Raw genomic sequence first — 20,522 nt, 5'->3', positions numbered from 1 at the left:
ATTCTTAGAGAAAACCGCATATTTCGATGCAAAACGACGATTTCTCGCCGATTTTCGTAGTTTTCTGGCTTGAATTCGCAAAGAAGAGCACGAAATCTACAAAATCATGACTTTTTACCAAGATTCAACGGCTGAATTGCAAGAAAACAGCAGAATTCTGCACGAACTCATCAAAATTCTTACAGAAAACCGCATATTTCGATGCAAAACGACGATTTCTCGCCGATTTTCGTTGTTTTCTGGCTTGAATTTGCAAAGAAAAGCACGAAATCTACAAAATCATGACTTTTTACCAAGATTCAACGCTTGAATTGCAAGAAAACAGCAGAATTCTGCACGAAATCATCAAAATTCTTAGAGAAAACCGCATATTTCGATACAAAACGACAATTTCTCGCCGATTTTTGTTGTTTTCTGGCTTGAATTTGCAAAGAAGAGCACGAAATCTAGAAAATCATCACTTTTTACCAAGATTCTACGGCTGAATTGCAAGAAAACAGCAGAATTCTGCACGAAATCATCAAAATTCTTACAGAAAACCGCATACTTCGATGCAAAACGACGATTTCTCGCCGATTTTCGTTGTTTTCTGGCTTGAATTCGCAAAGAAGAGCACGAAATCTACAAAATTATGACTTTTACCAAGATTCAACGGCTGAATTGCAAGAAAACAGCAGAATTCTGCACGAACTCATCGAAATTCTTACAGAAAACCGCATATTTCGATGCAAAACGACGATTTCTCGCCGATTTTCGTTGTTTTCTGGCTGAACTCGAAAAAAAGAGCACGAAATCTACAAAATCATGACTTTTTACCAAGATTCAACAGCTGAATTGCAAGAAAACAGCAGAATTCTGCACGAAATCATCAAAATTCTTAGAGAAAACCGCATATTTCGATGCAAAACGACGATTTCTCGCTGATTTTTGTTGTTTTCTATCTTGAATTCGCAAAGAAGAGCACGAAATCTACAAAATCATTACTTTTTACCAAGATTCAACGGCTGAATTGCAAGAAAACAGCAGAATTCTGCACGAAATCATCAAAATTCTTAGAGAAAACCGCATATTTCGATTCAAAACGACGATTTCTCGCCGATTTTCGTTGTTTTCTGGCTTGAATTTGCAAAGAAGAGCACGAAATCTACAAAATTATGACTTTATACCAAGATTCAACAGCTGAATTGCAAGAAAACAGCAGAATTCTGCACGAAATCATCAAAATTTTTAGAGAAAACCGCATATTTTGATGTAAAACGACGATTGTTCGCTGATTTTCGTTGTTTTCTATCTTGAATTCGCCAAGGAAAACGACGATTTCTCGCCGATTTTCGCTGTTTTCTGGCTTGAATTCGCAAAGAAGAGCACGAAATCTACAAAATCATGACTTTTTACCAAGATTCAACGCTTGAATTGCAAGAAAACAGCAGAATTCTGCACGAAATCATCAAAATTCTTTCAGAAAACCGCATATTTCGATGCAAAACGACGACTTCTCGCCGATTTTCGTTGTTTTCTGGCATGAATTCGCAAAGAAGAGCACGAAATCTACAAAATCATGACTTTTTACCAAGATTCAACAGCTGAATTGCAAGAAAACAGCAGAATTCTGCACGAAATCATCAAAATTCTTACAGAAAACCGCATATTTCGATGCAAAACGACGATTTCTCGCTGATTTTGGTTGTTTTTTATCTTGAATTCGCAAAGAAGAGCACGAAATCTACAAAATCATGACTTTTTACCAAGATTCAACGGCTGAATTACAAGAAAACAGCAGAATTCTGCACGAAATCATCAAAATTCTTACAGAAAACCGCATATTTCGATGCAAAACGACGATTTCTCTCCGATTTTCGTTGTTTTCTGGCTTGAATTCGCAAAGAAGAGCACGAAATCTACAAAATCATGACTTTTTACTAAGATTCAACGGCTGAATTGCAAGAAAACAGCAGAATTCTGCACGAAATCATCAAAATTCTTAGAGAAAACCGCATATTTCGATGTAAAACGACGATTGTTCGCTGATTTTCGTTGTTTTCTATCTTGAATTAGCCAAGAAGAGCACGAAATCTACAAAATCATGACTTTTTACCAAGATTCAACGGCTGAATTGCAAGAAAACAGCAGAATTCTGCACGAACTCATCAAAATTCTTACAGAAAACCGCATATTTCGATGCAAAACGACGATTTCTCGCCGATTTTCGTTGTTTTCTGGCTTGAATTCGCAAAGAAGAGCACGAAATCTACAAAATCATGACTTTTTACTAAGATTCAGCGGCTGAATTGCAAGAAAACAGCAGAATTCTGCACGAAATCATCAAAATTCTTAGAGAAAACCGCATATTTCGATGTAAAACGACGATTGTTCGCTGATTTTCGTTGTTTTCTATCTTGAATTCGCCAAGGAAAACGACGATTTCTCGTCGATTTTCGTTGTTTTCTGGCTTGAATTCGCAAAGAAAAGCACGAAATCTACAAAATCATGACTTTTTACCAAGATTCAACGCTTGAATTGCAAGAAAACAGCAGAATTCTGCACGAAATCATCAAAATTCTTACAGAAAACCGCATATTTCGATGCAAAACGACGATTTCTCGCCGATTTTCGTTGTTTTCTGGCTTGAATTCGCAAAGGAGAGCACGAAATCTACAAAATCATGACTTTTACCAAGATTCAACGGCTGAATTGCAAGAAAACAGCAGAATTCTGCACGAAATCATCAAAACTCTTACAGAAAACCGCATTTTTCAATGCAAAACGACGATTTCTCGCCGATTTTCGTTGTTTTCTGGCTTGAATTCGCATAGAAGAGCATGAAATCTACAAAATCATGACTTTTTACCAAGATTCAACGGCTGAATTGCAAGAAAGCAGCAGAATTCTGCACGAAATCATCAAAATTCTTACAGAAAACCGCATTTTTCGATGCAAAACGACGATTTCTCGCCGATTTTCGTTGTTTTCTGGCTTGAATTCGCAAAGAAGAGCACGAAATCTACAAAATCATGACTTTTTACCAAGATTCAACGGCTGAATTGCAAGAAAAGAGCAGAATTCTGCACGAAATCATCAAAATTCTTTGAGAAAACCGCATATTTCGATACAAAACGACGATTTCTCGCCGATTTTCGTGGTTTTCTGGCTTGAATTCGCAAAGAAGAGCACAAAATCCACAAAATCATGACTTTTTACCAAGATTCAACGGCTGAATTGCAAGAAAACAGCAGAATTCTGCACGAAATCATCAAAATTCTTAGAGAAAACCGCATATTTCGATACAAAACGACGATTTCTCGCCGATTTTCGTGGTTTTCTGGCTTGAATTCGCAAAGAAGAGCACGAAATCCACAAAATCATGACTTTTTACCAAGATTCAACGGCTGAATTGCAAGAAAACAGCAGAATTCTGCACGAAATCATCAAAATTCTTACAGAAAACCGCATATTTCGATGCAAAACGACGATTTCTCGCCGATTTTCGTTGTTTTCTGGCTTGAATTCGCAAAGAAGAGCACGAAATCTACAAAATCATGACTTTTTACCAAGATTCAACGCTTGAATTGCAAGAAAACAGCAGAATTCTGCACGAAATCATCAAAATTCTTTCAGAAAACCGCATATTTCGATGCAAAACGACGACTTCTCGCCGATTTTCGTTGTTTTCTGGCATGAATTCGCAAAGAAGAGCACGAAATCTACAAAATCATGACTTTTTACAAAGATTCAACAGCTGAATTGCAAGAAAACAGCAGAATTCTGCACGAAATCATCAAAATTCTTAGAGAAAACCGCATATTTCGATGCAAAACGACGATTTCTCGCTGATTTTGGTTGTTTTCTATCTTGAATTCGCAAAGAAGAGCACGAAATCTACAAAATCATGACTTTTTACCAAGATTCAACGGCTGAATTGCAAGAAAACAGCAGAATTCTGCACGAAATCATCAAAATTCTTACAGAAAACCGCATATTTCGATGCAAAACGACGATTTCTCGCCGATTTTCGTTGTTTTCTGGCTTGAATTCGCAAAGAAGAGCACGAAATCTACAAAATCATGACTTTTTACTAAGATTCAACGGCTGAATTGCAAGAAAACAGCAGAATTCTGCACGAAATCATCAAAATTCTTAGAGAAAACCGCATATTTCGATGTAAAACGACGATTGTTCGCTGATTTTCGTTGTTTTCTATCTTGAATTAGCCAAGAAGAGCACAAAATCCACAAAATCATGACTTTTTACCAAGATTCAACGGCTGAATTGCAAGAAAACAACAGAATTCTGCACGAAATCATCAAAATTCTTAGAGAAAACCGCATATTTCGATACAAAACGACGATTTCTCGCCGATTTTCGTGGTTTTCTGGCTTGAATTCGCAAAGAAGAGCACGAAATCCACAAAATCATGACTTTTTACCAAGATTCAACGGCTGAATTGCAAGAAAACAGCAGAATTCTGCACGAAATCATCAAAATTCTTACAGAAAACCGCATATTTCGATGCAAAACGACGATTTCTCGCTGATTTTGGTTGTTTTCTATCTTGAATTCGCAAAGAAGAGCACGAAATCTACAAAATCATGACTTTTTACCAAGATTCAACGCTTGAATTGCAAGAAAACAGCAGAATTCTGCACGAAATCATCAAAATTCTTTCAGAAAACCGCATATTTCGATGCAAAACGACGACTTCTCGCCGATTTTCGTTGTTTTCTGGCATGAATTCGCAAAGAAGAGCACGTAATCTACAAAATCATGACTTTTTACCAAGATTCAACAGCTGAATTGCAAGAAAACAGCAGAATTCTGCACGAAATCATCAAAATTCTTAGAGAAAACCGCATATTTCGATGCAAAACGACGATTTCTCGCTGATTTTGGTTGTTTTCTATCTTGAATTCGCAAAGAAGAGCACGAAATCTACAAAATCATGACTTTATACCAAGATTCAACGGCTGAATTGCAAGAAAACAGCAGAATTCTGCACGAAATCATCAAAATTCTTAGAGAAAACCGCATATTTCGATGCAAAACGACGATTTCTCGCCGATTTTCGTGGTTTTCTGGCTTGAATTCGCAAAGAAGAGCACGAAATCTACAAAATCATGACTTTTTAGCAAGATTCAACGGCTGAATTGCAAGAAAACAGCAGAATTCTGCACGAAATCATCAAAATTCTTACAGAAAACCGCATATTTCGATGCAAAACGACGATTTCTCGCCGATTTTCGTTGTTTTCTGGCTTGAATTCGCAAAGAAGAGCACGAAGTCTACAAAATCATGACTTTTTAATAAGATTCAACGGCTGAATTGCAAGAAAACAGCAGAATTCTGCACGAAATCATCAAAATTCTTAGAGAAAACCGCATATTTCGATGTAAAACGACGATTGTTCGCTGATTTTCGTTGTTTTCTATCTTGAATTAGCCAAGAAGAGCACGAAATCTACAAAATCATGACTTTTTACCAAGATTCAACGGCTGAATTGCAAGAAAACAGCAGAATTCTGCACGAACTCATCAAAATTCTTACAGAAAACCGCATATTTCGATGCAAAACGACGATTTCTCGCCGATTTTCGTTGTTTTCTGGCTTGAATTCGCAAAGAAGAGCACGAAATCTACAAAATCATGACTTTTTACTAAGATTCAACGGCTGAATTGCAAGAAAACAGCAGAATTCTGCACGAAATCATCAAAATTCTTAGAGAAAACCGCATATTTCGATGTAAAACGACGATTGTTCGCTGATTTTCGTTGTTTTCTATCTTGAATTCGCCAAGAAGAGCACGAAATCTACAAAATCATGACTTTTTACCAAGATTCAACGGCTGAATTGCAAGAAAACAGCAGAATTCTGCACGAACTCATCAAAATTCTTACAGAAAACCGCATATTTCGATGCAAAACGACGATTTCTCGCCGATTTTCGTTGTTTTCTGGCTTGAATTCGCAAAGAAGAGCACGAAATTTACAAAATCATGACTTTTTACTAAGATTCAACGGCTGAATTGCAAGAAAACAGCAGAATTCTGCACGAAATCATCAAAATTCTTAGAGAAAACCGCATATTTCGATGTAAAACGACGATTGTTCGCTGATTTTCGTTGTTTTCTATCTTGAATTCGCCAAGAAGAGCACGAAATCTACAAAATCATGACTTTTTACCAAGATTCAACGGCTGAATTGCAAGAAAACAGCAGAATTCTGCACGAACTCATCAAAATTCTTACAGAAATCCGCATATTTCGATGCAAAACGACGATTTCTCGCCGATTTTTGTTGTTTTCTGGCTTGAATTCGCAAAGAAAAGCACGAAATCTACAAAATCATGACTTTTTACCAAGATTCAACACTTGAATTGCAAGAAAACAGCAGAATTCTGCACGAAATCATCAAAATTCTTAGAGAAAACCGCATATTTCGATGCAAAACAACGATTTCTCGCCGATTTTCGTTGTTTTCTATCTTGAATTCGCAAAGAAGAGCACGAAATCTACAAAATCATGACTTTTTACTAAGATTCAACGGCTGAATTGCAAGAAAACAGCAGAATTCTGCACGAAATCATCAAAATTCTTACAGAAAACCGCATATTTCGATGCAAAACGACGATTTCTCGCCGATTTTCGTTGTTTTCTGGCTTGAATTCGCAAAGAAGAGCACGAAATCTACAAAATCATGACTTTTTACTAAGATTCAACGGCTGAATTGCAAGAAAACAGCAGAATTCTGCACGAAATCATCAAAATTCTTAGAGAAAACCGCATATTTCGATGTAAAACGACGATTGTTCGCTGATTTTCGTTGTTTTCTATCTTGAATTAGCCAAGAAGAGCACGAAATCTACAAAATCATGACTTTTTACCAAGATTCAACGGCTGAATTGCAAGAAAACAGCAGAATTCTGCACGAAATCATCAAAATTCTTAGAGAAAACCGCATATTTCGATACAAAACGACGATTTCTCGCCGATTTTCGTGGTTTTCTGGCTTGAATTCGCAAAGAAGAGCACAAAATCCACAAAATCATGACTTTTTACCAAGATTCAACGGCTGAATTGCAAGAAAACAACAGAATTCTGCACGAAATCATCAAAATTCTTAGAGAAAACCGCATATTTCGATACAAAACGACGATTTCTCGCCGATTTTCGTGGTTTTCTGGCTTGAATTCGCAAAGAAGAGCACGAAATCCACAAAATCATGACTTTTTACCAAGATTCAACGGCTGAATTGCAAGAAAACAGCAGAATTCTGCACGAAATCATCAAAATTCTTACAGAAAACCGCATATTTCGATGCAAAACGACGATTTCTCGCCGATTTTCGTTGTTTTCTGGCTTGAATTCGCAAAGAAGAGCACGAAATCTACAAAATCATGACTTTTCACCAAGATTCAACGCTTGAATTGCAAGAAAACAGCAGAATTCTGCACGAAATCATCAAAATTCTTTCAGAAAACCGCATATTTCGATGCAAAACGACGACTTCTCGCCGATTTTCGTTGTTTTCTGGCATGAATTCGCAAAGAAGAGCACGTAATCTACAAAATCATGACTTTTTACCAAGATTCAACAGCTGAATTGCAAGAAAACAGCAGAATTCTGCACGAAATCATCAAAATTCTTAGAGAAAACCGCATATTTCGATGCAAAACGACGATTTCTCGCTGATTTTGGTTGTTTTCTATCTTGAATTCGCAAAGAAGAGCACGAAATCTACAAAATCATGACTTTATACCAAGATTCAACGGCTGAATTGCAAGAAAACAGCAGAATTCTGCACGAAATCATCAAAATTCTTAGAGAAAACCGCATATTTCGATGCAAAACGACGATTTCTCGCCGATTTTCGTGGTTTTCTGGCTTGAATTCGCAAAGAAGAGCACGAAATCTACAAAATCATGACTTTTTACCAAGATTCAACGGCTGAATTGCAAGAAAACAGCAGAATTCTGCACGAAATCATCAAAATTCTTACAGAAAACCGCATATTTCGATGCAAAACGACGATTTCTCGCCGATTTTCGTTGTTTTCTGGCTTGAATTCGCAAAGAAGAGCACGAAGTCTACAAAATCATGACTTTTTACTAAGATTCAACGGCTGAATTGCAAGAAAACAGCAGAATTCTGCACGAAATCATCAAAATTCTTAGAGAAAACCGCATATTTCGATGTAAAACGACGATTGTTCGCTGATTTTCGTTGTTTTCTATCTTGAATTAGCCAAGAAGAGCACGAAATCTACAAAATCATGACTTTTTACCAAGATTCAACGGCTGAATTGCAAGAAAACAGCAGAATTCTGCACGAACTCATCAAAATTCTTACAGAAAACCGCATATTTCGATGCAAAACGACGATTTCTCGCCGATTTTCGATGTTTTCTGGCTTGAATTCGCAAAGAAGAGCACGAAATCTACAAAATCATGACTTTTTACTAAGATTCAACGGCTGAATTGCAAGAAAACAGCAGAATTCTGCACGAAATCATCAAAATTCTTAGAGAAAACCGCATATTTCGATGTAAAACGACGATTGTTCGCTGATTTTCGTTGTTTTCTATCTTGAATTCGCCCAGAAGAGCACGAAATCTACAAAATCATGACTTTTTACCAAGATTCAACGCTTGAATTGCAAGAAAACAGCAGAATTCTGCACGAAATCATCAAAATTCTTAGAGAAAACCGCATATTTCGATGCAAAACAACGATTTCTCGCCGATTTTCGTTGTTTTCTATCTTGAATTCGCAAAGAAGAGCACGAAATCTACAAAATCATGACTTTTTACTAAGATTCAACGGCTGAATTGCAAGAAAACGGCAGAATTCTGCACGAAATCGTCAAAATTCTTAGAGAAAACCGCATATTTCGATGCAAAACGACGATTTCTCGCCGATTTTCGTTGTTTTCTGGCTTGAATTCGCACAGAAGAGCACGAAATCTACAAAATCATCACTTTTTACCAAGATTCAACGGCTGAATTGCAAGAAAACAGCAGAATTCTGCACGAACTCATCAAAATTCTTACAGAAAACCGCATATTTCGATGCAAAACGACGATTTCTCGCCGATTTTCGTTGTTTTCTGGCTTGAATTCGCAAAGAAGAGCACGAAATCTACAAAATCATGACTTTTTACCAAGATTCAACGGCTGAATTGCAAGAAAACAGCAGAATTCTGCACGAAATCATCAAAATTCTTAGAGAAAACCGCATATTTCGATGTAAAACGACGATTGTTCGCTGATTTTCGTTGTTTTCTATCTTGAATTCGCCAAGAAGAGCACGAAAGCTACAAAATCATAACTTTTTACCAAGATTCAACGGCTGAATTGCAAGAAAACAGCAGAATTCTGCACGAAATCATCAAAATTCTCACAGAAAACCGCATATTTCGATGCAAAACGACGATTTCTCGCCGATTTTCGTTGTTTTCTGGCTTGAATTTGCAAAGAAGAGCACGAAATCTACAAAATCATGACTTTTTACCAAGATTCAACGGCTGAATTGCAAGAAAACAGCAGAATTCTGCACGAATTCATCAAAATTCTTAGAGAAAACCGCATATTTCGATGCAAAACAACGATTTCTCGCCGATTTTCGTTGTTTTCTATCTTGAATTCGCAAAGAAGAGCACGAAATCTACAAAATCATGACTTTTTACTAAGATTCAACGGCTGAATTGCAAGAAAACGGCAGAATTCTGCACGAAATCGTCAAAATTCTTGGAGAAAACCGCATATTTCGATGCAAAACGACGATTTCTCGCCGATTTTCGTTGTTTTCTGGCTTGAATTCGCAAAGAAGAGCACGAAATCTACAAAATCATCACTTTTTACCATGATTCAACGGCTGAATTGCAAAAAAACAGCAGAATTCTGCACGAAATCATCAAAATTCTTACAGTAAACCGCATATTTCGATGCAAAACGACGATTTCTCGCTGATTTTCGTTGTTTTCTATCTTGAATTCGCAAAGAAGAGCACGAAATCTACAAAATCATGACTTTTTACCAAGATTCAACGGCTGAATTGCAAGAAAACAGCAGAATTCTGCACGAAATCATCAAAATTCTTGCAGAAAACCGCATATTTCGATGCAAAACAACGATTTCTCGCCGATTTTCGTTGTTTTCTATCTTGAATTCGCCAAGAAGAGCACGAAATCTACAAAATTATAACTTTTTACTAAGATTCAACGGCTGAATTGCAAGAAAACAGCAGAATTCTGCACGAAATCATCAAAATTCTTAGAGAAAACCGCATATTTCGATGCAAAACGACGATTTCTCGCCGATTTTCGTTGTTTTCTGGCTTGAATTCGCAAAGAAGAGCACGAAATCTACAAAATCATCACTTTTTACCATGATTCAACGGCTGAATTGCAAAAAAACAGCAGAATTCTGCACGAAATCATCAAAATTCTTACAGTAAACCGCATATTTCGATGCAAAACGACGATTTCTCGCTGATTTTCGTTGTTTTCTATCTTGAATTCGCAAAGAAGAGCACGAAATCTACAAAATCATGACTTTTTACCAAGATTCAACGGCTGAATTGCAAGAAAACAGCAGAATTCTGCACGAAATCATCAAAATTCTTGCAGAAAACCGCATATTTCGATGCAAAACAACGATTTCTCGCCGATTTTCGTTGTTTTCTATCTTGAATTCGCCAAGAAGAGCACGAAATCTACAAAATTATAACTTTTTACTAAGATTCAACGGCTGAATTGCAAGAAAACAGCAGAATTCTGCACGAAATCATCAAAATTCTTAGAGAAAACCGCATATTTCGATGCAAAACGACGATTTCTCGCCGATTTTCGTTGTTTTCTATCTTGAATTCGCAAAGAAGAGCACGAAATCTACAAAATCATGACTTTTTACCAAGATTCAACGGCTGAATTGCAAGAAAACAGCAGAATTCTTACAGAAAACCGCATATTTCGATGCAAAACGACGATTTCTCGATGATTTTCGTTGTTTTCTGGCATGAATTCGCCAAGAAGAGCACGAAATCTACAAAATCATGACTTTTTACCAAGATTCAACGGCTGAATTGCAAGAAAACAGCAGAATTCTGCACGAAATCATCAAAATTCTCACAGGAAACCGCATATTTCGATGCAAAACGACGATTTCTCGCCGATTTTCGTTGTTTCCTGGCTTGAATTTGCAAAGAAGAGCACGAAATCTACAAAATCAAGACTTTTTACCAAGATTCAACGGCTGAATTGCAAGAAAACAGCAGAATTCTGCACGAAATCATCAAAATTCTTAGAGAAAACCGCATATTTCGATGCAAAACAACGATTTCTCGCCGATTTTCGTTGTTTTCTATCTTGAATTCGCAAAGAAGAGCACGAAATCTACAAAATCATGACTTTTTACTAAGATTCAACGGCTGAATTGCAAGAAAACGGCAGAATTCTGCACGAAATCGTCAAAATTCTTGGAGAAAACCGCATATTTCGATGCAAAACGACGATTTCTCACCGATTTTCGTTGTTTTCTGGCTTGAATTCGCAAAGAAGAGCACGAAATCTACAAAATCATCACTTTTTACCATGATTCAACGGCTGAATTGCAAAAAAACAGCAGAATTCTGCACGAAATCATCAAAATTCTTACAGAAAACCGCATATTTCGATGCAAAACGACGATTTCTCGCTGATTTTCGTTGTTTTCTATCTTGAATTCGCAAAGAAGAGCACGAAATCTACAAAATCATGACTTTTTACCAAGATTCAACGGCTGAATTGCAAGAAAACAGCAGAATTCTGCACGAAATCATCAAAATTCTTGCAGAAAACCGCATATTTCGATGCAAAACAACGATTTCTCGCCGATTTTCGTTGTTTTCTATCTTGAATTCGCCAAGAAGAGCACGAAATCTACAAAATTATAACTTTTTACTAAGATTCAACGGCTGAATTGCAAGAAAACAGCAGAATTCTGCACGAAATTATCAAAATTCTTAGAGAAAACCGCATATTTCGATGCAAAACGACGATTTCTCGCCGATTTTCGTTGTTTTCTATCTTGAATTCGCAAAGAAGAGCACGAAATCTACAAAATCATGACTTTTTACCAAGATTCAACGGCTGAATTGCAAGAAAACAGCAGAATTCTTACAGAAAACCGCATATTTCGATGCAAAACGACGATTTCTCGATGATTTTCGTTGTTTTCTGGCATGAATTCGCCAAGAAGAGCACGAAATCTACAAAATCATGACTTTTTACCAAGATTCAACGGCTGAATTGCAAGAAAACAGCAGAATTCTGCACGAAATCATCAAAATTCTCACAGGAAACCGCATATTTCGATGCAAAACGACGATTTCTCGCCGATTTTCGTTGTTTTCTGGCTTGAATTTGCAAAGAAGAGCACGAAATCTACAAAATCATGACTTTTTACCAAGATTCAACGGCTGAATTGCAAGAAAACAGCAGAATTCTGCACGAAATCAAAATTCTTAGAGAAAACCGCATATTTCGATGCAAAACGACGATTTTTCGCTGATTTTCGTTGTTTTCTATCTTGAATTCGCCAAGAAGAGCACGAAATCTACAAAATCATGACTTTTTACTAAGATTCAACGGCTGAATTGCAAGAAAACAGCAGAATTCTGCACGAAATCGTCAAAATTCTTAGAGAAAACCGCATATTTCGATGCAAAACGACGATTTTTCGCCGATTTTCGTTGTTTTCTGACTTGAATTCGCAAAGAAGAGCACGAAATCTACAAAATCATCACTTTTTACCAAGATTCAACGGCTGAATTGCAAGAAAACAGCAGAATTCTGCACGAAATCATCAAAATTCTTACAGAAAACCGCATATTTCGATGCAAAACGACGATTTCTCGCTGATTTTCGTTGTTTTCTGGCTTGAATTTGCAAAGAAGAGCACGAAATCTACAAAATCATCACTTTTTACCAAGATTCAACGGCTGAATTGCAAGAAAACAGCAGAATTCTGCACGAAATCATCAAAATTCTTACAGAAAACCGCATGTTTCGATGCAAAACGACGATTTCTCGCTGATTTTCGTTGTTTTCTATCTTGAATTCGCAAAGAAGAGCACGAAATCTACAAAATCATGACTTTTTACCAAGATTCAACGGCTGAATTGCAAGAAAACAGCAGAATTCTGCACGAAATCATCAAAATTCTTAGAGAAAACCGCATATTTCGATGTAAAACGACGATTGTTCGCTGGTTTTCGTTGTTTTCTATCTTGAATTCGCCAAGAAGAGCACGAAATCTACAAAATCATAACTTTTTACCAAGATTCAACCGCTGAATTGCAAGAAAACAGCAGAATTCTGCACGAAATCATCAAAATTCTCACAGAAAACCGCATATTTCGATGCAAAACGACGATTTCTCGCCGATTTTCGTTGTTTTCTGGCTTGAATTTGCAAAGAAGAGCACGAAATCTACAAAATCATGACTTTTCACCAAGATTCAACGGCTGAATTGCAAGAAAACAGCAGAATTCTGCACGAAATCATCAAAATTCTTAGAGAAAACCGCATATTTCGATGCAAAACAACGATTTCTCGCCGATTTTCGCTATCTTGAATTCGCAAAGAAGAGCACGAAATCTACAAAATCATGACTTTTTACTAAGATTCAACGGCTGAATTGCAAGAAAACAGCAGAATTCTGCACGAAATCGTCAAAATTCTTAGAGAAATTTTTGTCTTGAAAGGAAAACTAGTTTTCAAGACTTGGGTGTGTTATTCAACAGTAAATTTAGCTTCGTGGAGCACATCAATTCCATTACTACGGGTGCGATGAGATCCTTAGGATGTGTGATTCGGTACTGTCGAGAAATTGATGATCTAACGGCTATTAAAACACTCTATTGCGCTTTAGTGAGATCTAAATTAGAATATGCTTCGGTGATTTGGAGTCCTATCTATGCTTCGCACGTGGTCAATGTAGAAAGAATCCAAAGACGTTTTATCAAATACATAGCGTTTAGAAGTGATGGTGTATATCCTCGACAAGGCTATCCTCAAAAGCTTCTCTTGGAAAGATTCCAACTTAACACACTTTGTTGTAGAAGAATGATTGGTCTTATCCTCTTCTTGTTTAAGCTCCTGCAATTCAGACTTGATTGTCCAGACTTACTATGCAAATTGAAATTTCGAACAACGGTTTCGCATTTGAGACAGCCTAACTTATTCGAAATTCCTGTATCACGGACTAACTTAATGAAAATTGCTCCTATCTACCAAGCTATTACTATGTATGCCACCATTTGCGAAAGCATTGACTTATTTAACACTAATGTCAAGGCAATACATAATTATTTTAGAGATATTTATGATTAGTGTATTCTAATGAACGGTTTAGATGTAGCTCTGTGTTTGGGCTGTAAGCCTGTTGAGCTACAAGTTTATTTATTATTATTATTATTATTATTATTAAAACCGCATATTTCGATGCAAAACGACGATTTCTCGCCGATTTTCGTTGTTTTCTGGCTTGAATTCGCAGAGAAGAGCACGAAATCTACAAAATCATCACTTTTTACCAAGATTCAACGGCTGAATTGCAAAAAAACAGCAGAATTCTGTACGAAATCATCAAAATTCTGACAGAAAACCGCATATTTCGATGCAAAACAACGATTTCTCGCCGATTTTCGTTGTTTTCTATCTTGAATTCGCCAAGAAGAGCACGAAATCTACAAAATTATGACTTTTTACTAAGATTCAACGACTGAATTGCAAGAAAACAGCAGAATTCTGCACGAAATTATCAAAATTCTTAGAGAAAACCGCATATTTCGAGGCAAAACAACGATTTCTCGCCGATTTTCGTTGTTTTCTATCTTGAATTTGCCAAGAAGAGCACGAAATCTACAAAATTATAACTTTTTACTAAGATTCAACGGATGAATTGCAAGAAAACAGTAGAATTCTGCACGAAATCATCAAAATTCTTAGAGAAAACCGCATATTTCGATGCAAAACGACGATTTCTCGCCGATTTTCGTTGTTTTCTGGCTTGAATTCGCAAAGAAGAGCACGAAATCTACAAAATCATGACTTTTTACCAAGTTTCAACGGCTGAATTGCAAGAAAACAGCAGAATTTTGCACGAAATCGTCAAAATTCTTAGAGAAAACCGCATATTTCGATGCAAAACGACGATTTCTCGCTGATTTTCGTTGTTTTCTATCTTGAATTCGCAAAGAAGAGCACGAAATCTACAAAATCATGACTTTTTACCAAGATTCAACGGCTGAATTGCAAGAAAACAGCAGAATTCTGCACGAAATCGTCAAAATTCTTAGAGAAAACCGCATATTTCGATGCAAAACGACGATTTCTCGCCGATTTTCGTTGTTTTCTGGCTTGAATTCGCAAAGAAGAGCACAAAATCTACAAAATCATCACTTTTTTCCAAGATTCAACGGCTGAATTGCAAGAAAACAGCAGAATTCTGCACGAAATCATCAAAATTCTTAGAGAAAACCGCATATCTCGATGGAAAACGACGATTTCTCGCTGATTTTCGTCGTTTTCTATCTAGAATTCGCAAAGAAGAACACGAAATCTACAAAATCATGACTTTTTACCAAGATTCAACGGCTGAATTGCAAGAAAACAGCAGAATTCTGCACGAAATCATCAAAATTCTTACAGAAAACCGCATATTTCGATGCAAAACGACGATTTCTCGCCGATTTTCGTTGTTTTCTGGCTTGAATTCGCAAAGAAGGGCACGAAATCTACAAAGTCATGATTTTTTACCTAGATTCAACAGCTGAATTGCAAGAAAACAGCAGAATTCTGCACGAAATCATCAAAATTTTTACAGAAAACCGCATATTTCGATGCAAAACGACGATTTCTCGCCGATTTTCGTTGTTTTCTGGCTTGAATTCGCAAAGAAGAGCACGAAATCTACAAAATCAAGACTTTTTACCAAGATTCAACGGCTGAATTGCAAGAAAACAGCAGAATTTTGCACGAAATCGTCAAAATTCTTAGAGAAAACCGCATATTTCGATGCAAAACGACGATTTCTCGCTGATTTTCGTTGTTTTCTATCTTGAATTCGCAAAGAAGAGCACGAAATCTACAAAATCATGACTTTTTACCAAGATTCAACAGCTGAATTGCAAGAAAACAGCAGAATTCTGCACGAAATCATCAAAATTTTTACAGAAAACCGCATATTTCGACGCAAAACGACGAGTTCTCGCCGATTTTCGTTGTTTTCTGGCTTGAATTCGCAATGGAGAGCACGAAATCTACAAAATTATGACTTTTTACTAAGATTCAACGGCTGAATTGCAAGAAAACAGCAGAATTCTGCACGAAATCATCAAAATTCTTAGAGAAAACCGCATATTTCGAGGCAAAACAACGATTTCTCGCCGATTTTCGTTGTTTTCTATCTTGAATTCGCCAAGAAGAGCACGAAATCTACAAAATTATAACTTTTTACTAAGATTCAACGGCTGAATTGCAAGAAAACAGCAGAATTCTGCACGAAATCATCAAAATTCTTAGACAAAACCGCATATTTCGATGCAAAACGACGATTTCTCGCCGATTTTCGTTGTTTTCTGGCTTGAATTCGCAAAGAAGAGCACGAAATCTACAAAATCATGACTTTTTACCAAGTTTCAACGGCTGAATTGCAAGAAAACAGCAGAATTCTGCACGAAATCGTCAAAATTCTTAGAGAAAACCGCATATTTCGATGCAAAACGACGATTTCTCGCTGATTTTCGTTGTTTTCTATCTTGAATTCGCAAAGAAGAGCACGAAATCTACAAAATCATGACTTTTTACCAAGATTCAACGGCTGAATTGCAAGAAAACAGCAGAATTCTGCACGAAATCGTCAAAATTCTTAGAGAAAACCGCATATTGATGCAAAACGACGATTTCTCGCCGATTTTCGTTGTTTTCTGGCTTGAATTCGCAAAGAAGAGCACGAAATCTACAAAGTCATGACTTTTTACCTAGATTCAACGGCTGAATTGCAAGAAAACAGCAGAATTCTGCACGAAATCATCAAAATTCTTAGAGAAAACCGCATATTTCGATGCAAAACGACGATTTCTCGCTGATTTTCGTTGTATTCTATCTTGAATTCGCCAAGAAGAGCACGAAATCTACAAAATCATGACTTTTTACCAAGATTCAACGGCTGAATTGCAAGAAAACAGCAGAATTCTGCACGAAATCATCAAAATTCTCACAGAAAACCGCATATTTCGATGCAAAACGACGATTTCTCGCCGATTTTCGTTGTTTTCTGGCTTGAATTTGCAAAGAAGAGCACGAAATCTACAAAATCATGACTTTTTACCAAGATTCAACCGCTGAATTGCAAGAAAACAGCAGAATTCTGCACGAAATCATCAAAATTCTTAGAGAAAACCGCATATTTCGATGCAAAACGACGATTTCTCGCCGATTTTCGTTGTTTTCTGGCTTGAATTCGCAAAGAAGAGCACGAAACCTACAAAATCATGACTTTTTACCAAGTTTCAACGGCTGAATTGCAAGAAAACAGCAGAATTTTGCACGAAATCGTCAAAATTCTTAGAGAAAACCGCATATTTCGATGCAAAACGACGATTTCTCGCTGATTTTCGTTGTTTTCTATCTTGAATTCGCAAAGAAGAGCACGAAATCTACAAAATCATGACTTTTTACCAAGATTCAACGGCTGAATTGCAAGAAAACAGCAGAATTCTGCACGAAATCGTCAAAATTCTTAGAGAAAACCGCATATTTCGATGCAAAACGACGATTTCTCGCCGATTTTCGTTGTTTTCTGGCTTGAATTCGCAAAGAAGAGCACAAAATCTACAAAATCATCACTTTTTACCAAGATTCAACGGCTGAATTGCAAGAAAACAGCAGAATTCTGCACGAAATCATCAAAATTCTTAGAGAAAACCGCATATCTCGATGGAAAACGACGATTTCTCGCTGATTTTCGTCGTTTTCTATCTAGAATTCGCAAAGAAGAACACGAAATCTACAAAATCATGACTATTTACCAAGATTCAACGGCTGAATTGCAAGAAAACAGCAGAATTCTGCACGAAATCATCAAAATTCTTACAGAAAACCGCATATTTCGATGCAAAACGACGATTTCTCGCCGATTTTCGTTGTTTTCTGGCTTGAATTCGCAAAGAAGGGCACGAAATCTACAAAGTCATGATTTTTTACCTAGATTCAACGGCTGAATTGCAAGAAAACAGCAGAATTCTGCACGAAATCATCAAAATTTTTACAGAAAACCGCATATTTCGATGCAAAACGACGATTTCTCGCCGATTTTCGTTGTTTTCTATCTTGAATTCGCAAAGAAGAGCACGAAATCTACAAAATCATGACTTTTTACCAAGATTCAACGGCTGAATTGCAAGAAAACAGCAGAATTCTGCACGAAATCGTCAAAATTCTTAGAGAAAACCGCATATTGATGCAAAACGACGATTTCTCGCCGATTTTCGTTGTTTTCTGGCTTGAATTCGCAAAGAAGAGCACGAAATCTACAAAGTCATGACTTTTTACCTAGATTCAACGGCAGAATTGCAAGAAAACAGCAGAATTCTGCACGAAATCATCAAAATTCTTAGAGAAAACCGCATATTTCGATGCAAAACGACGATTTCTCGCTGATTTTCGTTGTATTCTATCTTGAATTCGCCAAGAAGAGCACGAAATCTACAAAATCATGATTTTAACCAAGATTCAACGGCTGAATTGCAAGAAAACAGCAGAATTCTGCACGAAATCATCAAAATTCTCACAGAAAACCGCATATTTCGATGCAAAACGACGATTTCTCGCCGATTTTCGTTGTTTTCTGGCTTGAATTTGCAAAGAAGAGCACGAAATCTACAAAATCATGACTTTTTACCAAGATTCAACCGCTGAATTGCAAGAAAACAGCAGAATTCTGCACGAAATCATCAAAATTCTTAGAGAAAACCGCATATTTCGATGCAAAACAACGATTTCTCGCCGATTTTCGTTGTTTTCTATCTTGAATTTGCAAAGAAGAGCACGAAATCTACAAAATCATGACTTTTTACTAAGATTCAACGGCTGAATTGCAAGAAAACAGCAGAATTCTGCACGAAATCGTCAAAATTCTTAGAGAAAACCGCATATTTCGATGCAAATCGACGATTTCTCGCTGATTTTCGTTGTTTTCTATCTTGAATTCGCAAAGAAGAGCACGAAATCTACAAAATCATGACTTTTTACCAAGATTCAACGGCTGAATTGCAAGAAAACAGCAGAATTCTGCACGAAATCGTCAAAATTCTTAGAGAAAACCGCATATTTCGATGCAAACCGACGATTTCTCGCCGATTTTCGTTGTTTTCTGGCTTGAATTCGCAAAGAAGAGCACGAAATCTACAAAGTCATGACTTTTTACCTAGATTCAACGGCTGAATTGCAAGAAAACAGCAGAATTCTGCACGAAATCATCAAAATTCTTAGAGAAAACCGCATATTTCGATGCAAAACGACGATTTCTCGCTGATTTTCGTTGTATTCTATCTTGAATTCGCCAAGAAGAGCACGAAATCTACAAAATCATGATTTTAACCAAGATTCAACGGCTGAATTGCAAGAAAACAGCAGAATTCTGCACGAAATCATCAAAATTCTCACAGAAAACCGCATATTTCGATGCAAAACGACGATTTCTCGCCGATTTTCGTTGTTTTCTGGCTTGAATTTGCAAAGAAGAGCACGAAATCTACAAAATCATGACTTTTTACCAAGATTCAACCGCTGAATTGCAAGAAAACAGCAGAATTCTGCACGAAATCATCAAAATTCTTAGAGAAAACCGCATATTTCGATGCAAAACAACGATTTCTCGCCGATTTTCGTTGTTTTCTATCTTGAATTTGCAAAGAAGAGCACGAAATCTACAAAATCATGACTTTTTACCAAGATTCAACGGCTGAATTGCAAGAAAACAGCAGAATTCTGCACGAAATCATCAAAATTCTTAGACAAAACCGCATATTTCGATGCAAAACGACGATTTCTCGCCGATTTTCGTTGTTTTCTGGCTTGAATTCGCAAAGAAGAGCACGAAATCTACAAAATCATGACTTTTTACCAAGTTTCAACGGCTGAATTGCAAGAAAACAGCAGAATTCTGCACGAAATCGTCAAAATTCTTAGAGAAAACCGCATATTTCGATGCAAAACAACGATTTCTCGCCGATTTTCGTTGTTTTCTATCTTGAATTCGCCAAGAAGAGCACGAAATCTACAAAATCATGACTTTTTACCAAGATTCAACGGCTGAATTGCAAGAAAACAGCAGAATTCTGCACGAAATCATATAAATTCTTACAGAAAACCGCATATTTCGATGCAAAACGACGATTTCTCGCCGATTTTCGTTGTTTTCTGGCTTGAATTCGCAAAGAAGAACACGAAATCTACAAAATCATGACTTTTTACCAAGATTCAACGGCTG

The 20,522-nt window shown here is 36.8% G+C and overlaps 1 protein-coding gene across 1 annotated transcript in view; it reads left to right on the top strand.

The window, feature by feature from the left end:
- The window catches only part of LOC148170678 (uncharacterized), a 52,475-nt gene extending 38,116 nt beyond the window's left edge, over positions 1 to 14,359 (top strand). The window contains exon 2 of the mRNA XM_088042222.1: positions 13,780 to 14,359. Within this exon, the coding sequence (XP_087898348.1) occupies positions 13,780 to 14,359 (580 nt within the window). The remainder of the gene's footprint in view (positions 1 to 13,779) is intronic.
- Positions 14,360 to 20,522: the final 6,163 nt, after the last annotated feature.

This window comes from Gnatocerus cornutus, chromosome 7 (genome assembly GCF_029298725.1).
Source record: "Gnatocerus cornutus isolate USDA-ARS CGAHR chromosome 7, icGnaCorn1.1, whole genome shotgun sequence".
Taxonomy (NCBI): Eukaryota; Metazoa; Arthropoda; class Insecta; order Coleoptera; family Tenebrionidae; genus Gnatocerus; species Gnatocerus cornutus.
This window is presented reverse-complemented; position numbering and strand designations above follow the sequence as displayed.